Consider the following 14,763-nt stretch of genomic DNA (forward strand, 5'->3'; position numbering starts at 1 on the left):
TTTCATATTTGCTTGGATTACTAGCCTATTTTAAAATGTGTAACTGAATACAACTAAACCAAACAAACATCTCAGGAAACAAATTTATATCCTAAAACGAAAGGTAATGAATTACACATTTTATATATCACTGAGGACTGGTACCTCTTAATTTAATAAACTTTGAAGTTATTTGAAGATAAATTAAGATTTCTATGATTCAGTGAAAATAAGTCATTAGTGGTGTTGCCCTAATGATCTCTTTTATGTAGTTACAAATTGACAAGTTAGTATTTTTATTTACATAACAATCTCTGAGTTTATGTTTAGTACGATCAGTTCCTCAGAGCGCCATTAATACTGAAAGAACAGGTAACATCAAATTTTCATAGCATGGAGTATTTTAGAAATCTTTGAGAAAGAGCTGTTGAAAATAACAGCCTTCTATCCTCTTATTTAAAAAGTCAGCTGCAAACAGTAATAAGCACTTCTATTTGAGTTCCCTACTTGTTCCAGACCTTTAATATATATTATCTTTTTTAATCTTCAAAATAACCTTTTACTATAGATACTATTGTACCCATTAGATATCCTTGAGTTGCTAGTATAGAAGATGTATAAAAGAAATTCTGGAGATTTCATTAGTTCACTTAATTGAAAAATCTAGAGGGAGATCACACTTCAAGCAGTATATGATCCAGTGGCTCAAACATGTCCCCAAAGGCTTAGTCCCTTTCCTTCACTCTTTTCTGCTTTCCTTAAAAGCATCTTATGGTGCCTTAATCCTAAGGCTGCCAGTCCTTGCTGGTACTATATGCTGTCTTGTTAACTTCTGGTTACACTTCTTTTCTAGTACTTCTCTCAAAAACAGGTTTCTTTATTTATTTTTATTTTTATTTTTATTACTCTTTAAGCATTTCCTTACATCTTAGTGGCCTGAATTAAGCCATATGCCTATTCCTGAACCAGTCACTTGGGCAGGAGAATGGACTTCATTGATTAAGTGCATCAATCTAGGACCATCCTTGTTGTTGAGGGTGAGGTTAATACCTTCCAAAATGGGAGAGGGGCAGTCCCCTAAAGGAATTGGTGTGAATGAGGGAAAACAGATATTGTGAAACCAACAATAAGTCCCTACTACAACTCTTCCTCATTTTTATGGAAAGTAACTTCAACAACAACAGTAATTAATAGTACTGGTATTTATTGTGTGTACTACATGCTAGGCACATGCTTAGTACTTTAGATACAGTTTAGTCTTCAAAACCATCTTGAGAAATAAATAGTATTAAATCCCTGTTTTATAGAAGTTTAGAAAAGTTGAACAAACTATCCAAGGCCACATGGTTAATTAGACCTAGGTCAGTGTGACTTCAGTGTCTGTTCTTTTCACAATGTCATGCTGTCTCCCTAGTAAACCAGAAGTTGGCTATTAAAAGCATATTAAGTCTTGTCTTAGAAATTTGTCATCGTTGTAGAATTCTAGGAAATAATTCATCCTACCTTGGTTTAATGCGCAGTATATTCATATGGATATAAGCCTTATTTAGACAGAATTATGAAAGGGGAGTTACTTATCTTGTTTTTCCCACTTTGAGCACCAACATCTTTATGGCACTGGTCAAGTAGGATGCTCTATGCTATATGCATCCACACGTACACACACACACACATACATATACGAGGGATCTTCAAAAAGGTCATGAACAGATTCTTTTTATCTTTTCACTCCATTTTTCCCACAAACTTTTTGAAGTACCCTCATATTTATCTAGGTGCTGCATGTGTATGAGTATTGTATACATCACAAATTCTAACAGAGGCTTTTAACTTGCCACTTAATGAAAATGATAAAAGAATGGATTGAAAAGGACGGGCTCTGCCCTCTAAAGTAACCTAAGCGTGAACGCTGAAGACTTGATATCATCTGATATCAAGTTTCCAGTCATTCTTCACTTAATGGTGATAAACCAGTATTATACCTAAGGGAATATTTTTGGTGCAGTCTGAATTATTTTTTGGTTATCCTAACTTTAGTCCCATACTCTGCCCCCTGGGGACTTTACTTCTTGCTTCAAGATTCTTAGTGCTTGCACTTGCCCAAGGCTCAGGAGTTCAGTACTGAATCTTAATTATTTAATTTTTACTGAAGGCCCACTTCCTTCTAGTTTTCTGCAAGAAGCTGACTGGGCCTGTGGAAGATACAGCTCTGCTCTTTTATTTACAGTTACTCTATCTGTGGCTTGAATAACTATAAATTGGAAATAAACTTAATTTGCTTTTCTACATTTAATGACTTGAAGTAAGAAATTGCTCTAAGGCAGAAATATTGTTGGATTAAATACAGGACAATCAGAAATCTCGTCTGTAGCTTTGGCTGTGTCACAGTATTTGGGAATACCTATATTTCCAAACAGGAAGCTCTACCTTCCTAGTACTTTACCTTTATTGACTTGATATCACTTTTCCCCCAATTTTTAATGCTATTTAGGTGTTGTCTTTTCTCATTTATTAATATATTATGTATTGATATTAAAATATTTAATACTTTGTTAAATAAATATTAATATTTGTTAATCAATAAATATTGAACAACAGAGGTATAATTCTCTTCACAGGGTTTATAGTCTGGGGTGGCAGGTGGAGAGTGTAAAGAGTATTATATGAAGAAGTAAATTTAAAAAGGGCAGGAGGCAAGTGAAAAAGTGCTAAATATGAACTAACTTTAGAAAGAAATAATATCAGGAGTCCACAGAAGAACACTGGGGTTATGTCATATGCTGCTTTTAAATCAAATTGTAGGGCAGATCTTTTCATTTGAAAGTTATTTCATAGCTTAAATAGAATGCTACGTAGTTTCAAGACCAGAAGGGTACACATTTTCTAAAACAAACATATCTAGCCGACATATATCTAGCAAAAGCAGTAATATGTGAATATTGGTCCAAGTAGTATCTTGAACTAAATATTGATTTCCAGTCCATTTTAATGGACATTTACAGTACCTGTCAAAGTTGAAAAATTAGTGGTTAATTCTACTGTTGAAATTATGTGTTTTGTTTAGATTTTTAAGTAAAGCTTGACAGAAACTGGTAGTAATCATTCTAGTAATTTAATACATTTGGTATTCTCTTTAAAAGAACAGAAAAAAAGTAAATTGCCTTATATCATTAAATTTATTTTTAAACCATATAGGTTATTTGATTTTGTAAATAGCCTACCTAACTTTGTAAAACACTTGATTTGTAAATAAGAGAAGAGGTTAGAAAAAGAGAACATTTTAAGAAGAGTTAGGCTGGTGTTTATTTTTTAGGTACTCTCGTTAAGGAAAAAGCCATTAAGTCTTCATCTCTGGAGCTTTTCCATTTAAGGAGGCCTAGATCCCTGGTAAAGAGGGTAAAAAAAGTTCAGGAAATGGCAATTAAAATGTTAATCCCTCTTACAGAATCCTGGCTTAACATCTGGGAGCCTGATAGAGAAAGTAGGAATGATTTTTTTAGAAAACATGGATTGTAATATACTTTTACTTTTGTTATAGTGCAATAAATATAAACTAACCAACTTAAAAAAAAAAAAAGCCGTAGATTTTACTGCTTGCTCTATTAGGAATGAATGCAAAGTTTGAGGCTGCACTATTCAGTGTAGTCCTCACTGGCTATATCTCGCTCTTGAGCTCTTGAAATGTGGCTAGTGCTTCTAAAAAAAAAAACTGAATTTGAAATTTCATTTAATTTTAATTGATTTACATTTAAAAATTGATATTTGATTCAGTTATTGGAAAATTGGAAGCATATTTAGAACAATTGGGTATGTAGATCTACTTTTTCACCTATAAATTTTATGATGTCTGAATACAGATCATATATTTCAGGTGAAAATTTACATCTAAGTTGGGATGTGCCATAAGTGTAAAATAAATATATTTCAAAGACTTAGTATGATTACGAATGTAAAATATCTCAACTATACTTTCTATATTGATAAAATAATATTCTGGATGTATTGGCCTCAAGAAAATGTATTATTAAAATGTTTCACATTTTTAAAAATTTTTTAAGATGTGGTCACCAGTAAATTTAAAATTACTTTTTGGCTCACATTACATTTGTCTTGGACAGTGATTGTTTAAGAAGTTTTTCTAGGCCATCCTGGAATCCATTTAATACACAAAATTGCAGTCTGGGTCAGCAACTAAATCTCATCAGAATCATAACTTTTTTTTTCTCTCTGTCTGGCACTACTATCAGTCATGGTGATGTTAATAGTCTTAATTTTTAAAGTAATCACTGAATCTAATATCTAATTGAACATCATTTACTTTTTTTGTTTAACTCAATCTAATTATAGTGTTTTATTTGGTATTAGAGAATATCAAATGTTTTAGAAAATTTTACTGAAGAAAATTGGTGAAAAATAGTAACAAAGAAAAAAGTATGACTTTAATTGAATATTATTATACCATAGGTAATATACTGTGTGAAGCACTTAAAGTATTTAAACTGTACCTAGAAAAGTTTGATGTCTGCTTTCTAATAAGATGTGTTCTTTTAATGTTTTCTTTCATTCTTACGTCAAGTTGGATAAAAAGCTTGGTCAAATGTGTAATGCTTTTTATTTTGTCAGATATCCCTAATAGGTAATAAATATCTTTCATTATAATTTTGTTTCACTGTTCATCTGTCAATTCCTCTAGGAGGTGATTTCCTCTCCTTTCTGAGAAAGAAGAAGGATGAACTAAAACCCAAACAATTAGTGAAATTTTCATTAGATGCTGCTTCCGGTATGTTATATCTCGAGAGTAAAAACTGTATACACAGGTAAGGAGAATATTTTGAAACATTTTCTAGTTTTATTAATAGAACTCTATTAAGTGATATATTTGCTCCAATACAACAGTAAATTTCTTTCACAAAAGTTACATATCTTCTTGTTGGTTTTTATATGTTGTGTGAAAACATACTTTGCTAGTTGTTTATAGAGTTTACAGGAACATTTCTTTTCCCTCTTACTTGATGTATGTACCTAATTAGACAGTGGCTTACCTACTAATTAGAATTTGTTTATTATAATCATCAATAATAGTGATATTGAATGTACCACAATTTAGTAATACAAGAAACTATAGTCTTACAATGAAATAAGATTGTTATGTGTTGCATATTCTCATTTTCTAAAGAAATTATGTTTAAAGTCATGGAAAAACATAAAATAACAATTTGTGACAGTGAATATGGCCAAGGGTAAAAGATTTAACATACTAGTTATTTCAAAGGAGATTTTGAAAAACTTTCTCTGATTATATGTAGTGACCTAATATTAATGCTTTATATTTTGTGGTTTTAGTTGCTTTTAGCTGAATGTGTTCTTTACTGCTAATAGTCAGTACAACTTAAGCTCTGTTGCGGAATTCCTGTCAGATCCTAAATATGGCTAAGCGTATATAAGCAAAATGATATGGAGAACTAATGCAGTTTTTATTCACCGGATATAATGCATAATATGGTTTAACATGGATCAGCGTTCATTGTCAGATTGAGCTGTTGTAGACTTTATCCAGGCTGGTCTCATTATTGAAGTATGCTTTTCTCTGAGGTGTCTCATTATGCAGCCTTTGACTTATTATTCTGGTGTGGTTGTATAATGTATAATTACAGCAAAACAAAGTTACCTTCACCTTAACCACACATTTATTTTATCTCAATGGATATTTTTGACTTAATTTACCCCCAAAACTTTGCCTTGTAGTCAGTTTTATTCTGGAACTAAAATTATGACCTATGTTTCAAATATAGTTCAGTAAGTGCATGTATTTTAAAATAATTTCAGTGAGGATACTATTTTTCTGGAAAATAAGACAACCGAAACTAAGCCATTGTCATTGCATTTGTTTTGCTTTCTATGAATATAGATCTAATTACAATGTAAGAATTTTTTTAGAGTTGATTTTGAACAAAAATTGCATTATAATTAATTTCATTAAACACTTTTTGTTAAAAGTAACCATAAAGGGTTTTGCCTTTTATTTACAGAAAATCTGTTAAGGTGTGGAGATGCTTTGGGTATCAGATTCTCCATCAAGTTCTCTATTGTAGTTATTTATTTTGTCTAGGTGTTTTTCAAACTATTAGATCATCTATGGATTTAAAGCATAATAAATGCACATTATTGAAACTGTTTTATAAAAGTGTCAATTACCAGTAATATTCTTTAACTTCCAGTGCATTGCAGTTGAGGGAACCATTGTTTGAATTTCTTGCTACTTTTGTAGTGATTGCTTTCCTTGCAAATGGATGACTGTGTCTTCTTAAGTGTCTGTATCATGAGAATTGAAACCATTCTAAATTGTAGATGCCAGTTAGCTTTTTAAAATTTATCCCTCTCTCCAAATCATAATATTATCTGCTGTAATGTTATTTTCCCATTTTGCTTTTTAAGAATTTGTATGTGTCCCCAAAGTTTTGAAAGCCAGTGCTTGCTTGACCACATACCCTAGCAGGGAACCTGCTAAGAAGGTTTTTCAATTGAACATCTTGAACAATGTCACTGAGTACAGGTTTGACAAATAGGTTTCAGCGTTAGTGCCAACTTTCAGTGATTGGTAGTGGCTCTCTGTGGTATGTGTTGAGAAAGATTCTAGGATCAGCCACAAGGAGTCCAATGATCAATTAGTCATGTCCGCCACGGTACTGGCGAGCATTAACACATACGCCCCAAATTTGCCATCCTTGTTACACAATATCTTCTTTTTGTATTTGTTCTCATATTTTTCTCACTTTTTAAAATGTTCACTATGATTTTTATTTACTAGTCATAATATAGCAACAGTATAATATTTTTCTATAATCACTTCCATTGAATTCTTCTAAACTATCTATTGTCTTATTTCCCATGTTAATCATGAGTACTAGATGAATTTTATATCTCCAGCCAGTGGTTTTTTGTTCCTCTTTAAACTTATATAAGTGCTCTTTTGGATGAATTCAGAATTTTTCTTTTTTTCTTTTCATTTTAGTACCTCACCAATACATGGCATTTCTATTGAGAAAATTAATAATTCTTTGTGTTGAATTTTTTTTATAGTAGTGATTGTGCTGTAGAAACCTGTTCCTATGAGCTGGCTGGCCTGTGGAACTATTTCTGTGGGAACAGTAGTAATTGCAATGAAATTTTTCTTGATTTATAGTTAGAAGATACTTTTGAGACACATTATATATTTGTTCTCCTAAGAAATTTCAAAGAAAAAATATCTAGTAATTATTATTAATGAGGTGTTTCAAAAATTAATTAAAATAATTTAAAGCATGGTTGAAAGTTTCTTTTAGTTTTTCAGGTAATGAGCAAAGGCATTAAGTCCTATTTTTGATATTCAAAAATACTACTAAGATAGATGTGTGTCTATGAAGTACAAAACCTATGTCCAATAAATCCAAGCAAGATGTTTAAATATGCTTTAAATTTTATATAAACTAGTAAATTTTATCCTGTTCACTAGTCAGAGGTCACTAGAACTCAGAACATATTTGAAAATATTTCTAATTTTCTGTCCCCTTTAACTTTTGAGGGGCATATTTTCATTCTTTAGCTTTGTTTTATTGTTTTGATTACTATGAGAAGAGCAGAACAATGATTCATTATAGAAAAACAAGTATGACAGTTATGAAATGGAAATAAGGAATTGCATTGAGAAATGACCTGCATGTAGAATATGTTCTTGTTGTAATTTCCATTTATCTCAGAGGAGAGTTCTTTTGATGCTCTAAGTTTCTAATTGAAACTGTTTCTTTCTGTATACAGATTGAAAATTGGTGGATATTTTGCTTTTTGGTTTAGTTTAAATCAACTGCATTTTTGTTGTAATTATTTTATAGGCCAATGTGAAATTTTCTTTTCTACTTTTACTTTATACAGTATGACTACTTGAAATACACTGATAAAATTTGAGAGGTATGTGTATTTACTTACAGTGGTTTGTTGTTAGATTGTTAAGTGTCACTCTCTGAAGAATATTAAACCTGATTAATTTTGAAGTGGATTGAAGGTTGATAATATGCTAGATTTAAATGGTAATGGCATTTATGGTTTTATTCTTGATGAATTCTACTGCAAGATTTATTTCTATTTGGGTTTATTTCTAAAAGTTGGTTTTGTGCTGTTGTTCTTTGTTTGGTATCTATGGAAAGTAAAAAGAGGATAAACTCTTTATTGTCATGTATTGGAGTTAGAGACCATCATCTATGGGGAGTTTGGGAAATATTTCTTAATTTCGTGATATTCTGTGTCATTATCTATATCAAAAAAGGTGTATGTTGGAGGGATGAGATAGAATATAATTTCTTTTTCTAATTTTACATCTTGTACTGATTCCTCTTCATGTTTGATTGCTCTACCACAATGATGTTTTTGTTATGGAATAGGTTAACAACTCTACAAATTAAAGTATATTAGATCATACTTATTTTATTATTCAGTAAGGGTTTTGCTTATCCATTGAGAACAATGGTATTTCTGATACTTCATAAATGTGGACAATTGCCTGCTCTGTGCCAGGGGGATACCAAGATGAAAATCCTGGTCCCTGCCCTCAGATGGATGTAACAAAAAATAATAATAATGCAAAGAGATCATCAATTTTGTGATAATGTATACCAAATTCTTATACATATCAAGAGTGTCTGATATGACTTGTCAAAATGGGGACGGTGGTGGGAATAATCAGGAAAAGCTTTGCGGAGAATACAGTGTGAGTGAGATTTGATGGATGAGTGTGTCATTGAACAGAAGGGGAGAAAATATTCCAGCTGAAAAAAGTTGAAAGCAAAGTTACAATGAAGAGAGTATGACTTAATCGTGGAACTTCAGGCAGTTCATTATTATCAGAATGAGAAATCCAAAGGAGATGGTGCTGAGCCAGGTTAACAGGGTCATCCTCACTAAGATTCCTGTATGAGTATATCATTTAATTTGGCTAAGCTGTGGGAATATATATTGAGATTATTTTAAGAAAATTGAAATGCTATGGTTTTTAACTAGAAATGAAAAGTAATTTGAACAAAATTCACAAAACACTGAAAAATGTATAATCTTGTGAAAATGTGTGGGTATGGGAACAATTTTGTTGTTAAGTTTCATTGGAAAAATTAATTTAGGAAAGCTAAGATTGTCCAGAAAGGAATAATATTGCATTTCACCTGTACGTTGTAGAAGGAGATTGCTTTACCCACTGATCTCTACCCACATGCTTAGGCATGTGTACTTTTTAAGATAAATGTAAGATGCTGCTTCTGACTTGTCTTTGGATTTTTGAGACTTATTTATGAAGCAAAGATTTGGTATGATATTGATTATTTACATTTTTCCCAATGATATTTGAGGATTGTTTGTTCTCTGTTTTTTTAACTGCAGCTGATTATCAAGCATCTGAGCTCTTCCTAAGCTTTGAATGTACTGAAAAGTATTTTGTGCTTATTATATCTTTATCATTTAAATGATAGGATAAAGACAAATTAAACAAATATAAAATAAACAATATATAAATATAAACAAAGTTTTAAAACTTTTTTTTTTGTTTTTGAACCCTTCGTCATTTCTCTCTCTCATGATCTACCATATTCTCAATAGAAGGCACCTTAAGATCACTTTAAGTAACTGAGGCCCAGAGAGAGATTAAACGAAGGTCACCTAGACAATTAGTGACAAGGCCACTGCTAGGTCATAGATGTGCTGACTCCATTCTGGCACATTCCCTGCCACTTGAATACCAGTGTTTTACACTGTCTCATTCAAATATTAGTAATTCTAACAGCATACGTTTATTGAAGGCTTACTGAGCACCAAACACTGTACTATGTGCCCTAGATGCAATGTCTGAGAATGTAAGCTTCATGAGGGCAGTAATTTTTACTTGTATTGTTCACTATTGGATTCCAAAGGCCTGGAAAAGTGTCTGGCACTTAAAGGTGAATGAATGAATACTCAAAACAACAGCGGTTACAATTAAGCAGTTACTCGTTAAGCCCATTTTACACATGAGGAAACTTCTGGTTAGGGAGTTTGATTGTCTTGCCCAAGGTCATATTAAAAGAAAGTTGGCAGATCCAGGATGAATCTCAGCACTCTGGTTCTAGAGCCCACACACAGAATCACACAATTAGACTCTACTGCCTTCTGTACTGAAGTTATCTTCTAACCAACTGGAAACTCAGGGCCCAGGCCAAATGGTGCTTGGTATAATGGCTCAGCTTATATTCAACATCTGTACACTTTATGATCATGAGTAAAAATTGAACAGGATGCTGAAGCCTGTGAAATGTAATTTTAGAAAGACATACCAAAGTTTTTTTGGTTTTTTTTAGTGAATAGTTGCTGAAATGCACCAGTATTTTGTTATTGCTTCTCCATTTAATTAGAGCTTAAAGTTTTATTTTTTCATTTTTTATGCATTATTGTTTAGATACCCCCTTCTGCTTTATCTGTTAATTAAAAACACAAGATTAGCATAGAGATGTGATAATCTCAGTTAGTTGACTGAGCATTTATGACTGATTTTCTTGTTCCAACATTTGAGTACAATTTTGAATATATTAAGCAGTATTTTTATTTTTAGCTTCCAAACCAATTTTGCTATAGTATAGAGAGGACTGCTTAATAATTTTAAATATGTCAAAAATATATGGCCTTTCTCTAGGTGAAACTTTGTTTTATAGTGTAATTTGGTATTTGTATGCAGCATAATTATCATACAAAAGATATCACAAGAATGCCTTTCTAAAATTTTTTTTTATCCTGCTACTTTATTCAGTGTCAGGATTTTCTACCCGTAGTTTCATTCATTTTAATTATGGGATTTTTTTCTAAATTCACCAGTATGTTTCCAGAAATGAAAAGGCAGCCTTATTTCATATTAGAATCAATTAACATATTGGCTTGGATTAATGTACCAGAGTATCTAGCTGCTTCCTTAGAAGACAGAAGTGAGAGATTTGGGATAAAGGGCCGGGGGACAGATAAGTTTTGATTTATGGTTACTGGTGGGAAAGATACAGCACATGTGAGACTTCAGGAATTCAGGGCAGTCCAATGAACAGACTGAGGTCATTGACAGTGAGAGGAGAAAGTAAGAGGGGAATAGGAGTACATTAAAGCTATTTTATAGTTCGGTTAGGGCTAGCTTTGTCTTATGTTACACAGAGATGATAGAAGGGAAAATTGACCAATTCCTCATACCCTTCACTATTTCTGGCTTTTATTCAGTCAATTACAGTAAGTACATTTTGGATTCAGCGTCAAAAAAGTAATTCTTTACATTAAACAACTACAAATGGTTGGAGTTACCACATTTCTCTTAGGACATATTTGTTTACAGGGAGCATAAACTGCTTAAACTAACTTAAAAGCAGTAGGAGATTTATCATAAGAAAGCAGTGTTTTCTCACAGAACTCAAGGACTGGTAGTTTAGCCATTCTTGGGAGTCCTTGAAACTAGGAACTGAGAAGTAGCCAGGCAGCAAGACAGCACCTCTTTCTGTCTTTCCCTCTGTGTTCACTTAGACTTTATTTCTTCTTGCTGTGTTGCTGCTGCATTTTCCTCTTGCTCTGAAAACTGCATCCCACTGCCCATTTGCAAAGGCCCCCCAAATGACATTTGAGTTAATATAATATAACCTTCCAGACCCAGCCAACCTCTGTGTGTGAGGGGATAGTTTTCAGAGGATGGGGCATATGTACTAAGCAGGCTCCCCAAAAGATGGCTGTCAGGCATTCATTGAGGGCTTACTGATTGATAAATACATTCATTATCTTATTTAATCGTCATAGGTCTGTGAGGTTGGTACTATTTATCTCCATTTCACAAGAGAACAAATTGAGCCACAAAAAAGTAACTTGTCCAGTGCCCACAGCTAGTAAGTGGAAGATTCAAGTTTATACTGAGCTGATAACAAAGCCTGTGAAACCAAGCAAAAAATTTAAACTAGATACATTTCTCAGTTTCTTCCTTCTGTGAATATGATCAACCATGTGGATATCTGCCTTATGAAGCAAAACTTAACACCATTTGGTAAATGCTGATTTAGAGAAAGCCTCATTGTAGAGATAAGAGAACCAATCCTTTGCCAGTCTTAACTCCGTATTTTCCTGGGATGATCCCACACAGTCCCAAAGTATAGGGACTGCAGTTGATCCATGCAGTCTCCTTGAATCCTAGCTCATACTGAGTCCATACAACAGGCAAGAAATCAAGCTCAGGACAGTGGAACTGGGTCCATAATTACCCCAGAGATTTGTTGACCATTGGTTGAATTCAGGTTTTCAAGTCAAACCTGACTAATGTTAAAGTAGCTTGCTTTTTCTAATTGTTTCAGTCAAGTGGAAATTCTGGCCTCTGGGGAGCCCATGAGAACACGGATGACACAGAAATAAGCTTAACCTTTTAGCTCAGAAATTGTCTTCTACTCTCTGGCCTTCAAGGCAGGATCAGAGCAGTCAACGTATATAACTAGAAAACCCTAGCCTGTACCATTTGCTAAGTATTGACTCATCTCATCTCAGTAATTTTAAGAATTACTGGATTTTTTGCCCAATGTTGTTTTTAAATATTATTCATTCTTTATAAAACACAAAAGCACTGTGAGAAGCTCTTTTTATTCCCATTTTTCTCTTTTAAAGTGTTTTTGGATAATCCAGACAGTTTCCCTTTACATTGCCAACTCTGATATCCATTAGGCCTAGAGTTTGCATAGCCATTTAACAGCTTCAGCAGAATGGTTAAGACCAGAGATGTGGAACTGGAATGTTCTGTTTATGAATACTGGCTCTGCAACATATTATCTCTATGACTTTGGGCCCCCACATCCACACTCACCTCAGCATTATCTATAACTTTTACCCTGCTTTAGTTTTTGTCATAGTCCTTATCATCACCTGACACTTATTTATATATATAGACACGTATGTATATACATACATATACACATACAACACATATACAAATTCTTCTGAACTTATGATGGGGTTACATCCTGATAAACCCATCATAAGTCAAAAATGCATTTGATACACCTAACCTACCAAACATCATAGCTTAACCTAACGTACCTTAAATGTACTCAGAACACTTAGATTATCCTATAGGTGGGCAAAATCATCTAACACAAAGCCTATTTTATAATCAAGTGTTGAATATTGTACATAGATCGGCATTTTGTAGACATGAGGAGATGCAAAAACATAAAATACAGTATTCAAAAAATGCTGGTAACACAGTACACTGTAGAGTATCAGTTGTTTACCCTTGTGATCATGTGGCTGAGAGCTGCAGCTTGCTGCTGCTGCCCAGCATCACAAGAGAGTATCACATCGTGATTGCTAGCCCAGGAAAAGATCAAAGTTCAAAATTTGAAGCATAGTTTCTACCAAATGCTTGTTAATTTTGCATCATGAAAATCAAAAAAATCAAAAGTTGAGCCATCATATGTCATGGACATCTGTATATAAAATACTGGTTTACTTTTAATTGCCTACTTCCTCCAACTAGAATGTAAGCTCCATGAAGACGTTGACTTTATTTTGTTCATTATTTGATGCTCAATACAGAGAACAGTATCAGCATCTAGTCAGTGCTCAATAAAAATTTGTTGAATGAATGAATGAATTTACTAACTGTTCTTCTGTTTCTCCCAATATAAAATAAAGATAGTAGTATTCACTTCGACCTACTGACTTAGGTTAGAGAAGGCAAGGCTACTTAAGTAGGAAACAAGCATCTCAAGTCTCTCCACTAGGACATATCCCTACAGCACTTCAAGGGGACCACAACTGAGCAGGAAGAGACCACACGTGTCCACACCATTTTAAGATTAGGTTAAGTTTTCTGTTCAGCTGAGGATACAGAAACTTTCCAGAGAAAGATGGCCACATAAAGCAAGAGCAAATGCAGGATATCTCAATTCACTTTGCCATGGTACCCAGAGTTTCTAATGATGAGTCTATCAGAACAGGATAGGGCCTTGTTGAATGTGAGAAGCTCATTTTCTTGATGTGCTGTAGTGGAACTTACAACACCAGTAGGTAGTACTTGTGTATGTAGTTTTGTTGAATGTAATGTTTTAAAGATAGGGCTCTACTGGTTCTTGTACCAAACTCATTGTCAGCAAGACCACATCCCCACTCTGGGGAAAAAGCAAAGTTAAAGCCCAGGTGTCTCTAAGCAGTTTATATCTATCTTCAGTCCATTTCTCCACAGTCTTCTACCTTACTCTTACTACTCTTTTAACTGAGTCTTATTAATACTGAGTACGTCTGGGCCAAGTAGTCTTCTAGAGATCGTGGCCACCATGGTGAATGAAACAAAGCTCTGCCCTCATGGAACTTACAGAAGTGGGGAGAAGTAGATAATAAATGCGTTTTTAAAAATAATAAGCAAGTAAACATAAAGTATTCCACATGATGATAAGTGATATAGAAGACTGTAAAATAGAATAAAAGTGATAGAATGGTGGAGGCAGGCACTATTTTATATTGGTTGTTAAGGGAAGACCCAAAACAGATAAAGGAGTGAGCCATGTGGAGATCAATGAGAAGAGCCTTCCTGGCAATGACTGTAGCAAACACAGAAAGGACCTGAAACAGGATCATGTAAATGTGTGCAAAGCAGGCCAGAAGGGAGACAGAAAATGGGGTTAGTTATTTGGTGGCCAGATCACAAAGGTCTTTTAAGCCTTTGAAAAGGCTGTGGCTTTTAGCTTGTTGTAAGATGGGGACCATCATTGAGGACTGACTTGATCTGTC

At 33.5% G+C, this 14,763-nt stretch overlaps 1 protein-coding gene across 3 annotated transcripts in view; it reads left to right on the forward strand.

The window, feature by feature from the left end:
- Window positions 1-14,763, forward strand: part of FER (FER tyrosine kinase) — a 468,630-nt gene that overhangs the window by 366,870 nt on the left and 86,997 nt on the right. For all 3 annotated transcript variants that reach the window (XM_063085334.1, XM_063085333.1, XM_063085335.1), the window contains exon 16: window positions 4,673-4,796. In XM_063085334.1, coding sequence (XP_062941404.1) covers window positions 4,673-4,796 — 124 coding nt within the window. The remainder of the gene's footprint in view (window positions 1-4,672; window positions 4,797-14,763) is intronic.

Source organism: Cynocephalus volans, chromosome 2 (assembly GCF_027409185.1).
Source record: "Cynocephalus volans isolate mCynVol1 chromosome 2, mCynVol1.pri, whole genome shotgun sequence".
Lineage (NCBI taxonomy): Eukaryota > Metazoa > Chordata > Mammalia > Dermoptera > Cynocephalidae > Cynocephalus > Cynocephalus volans.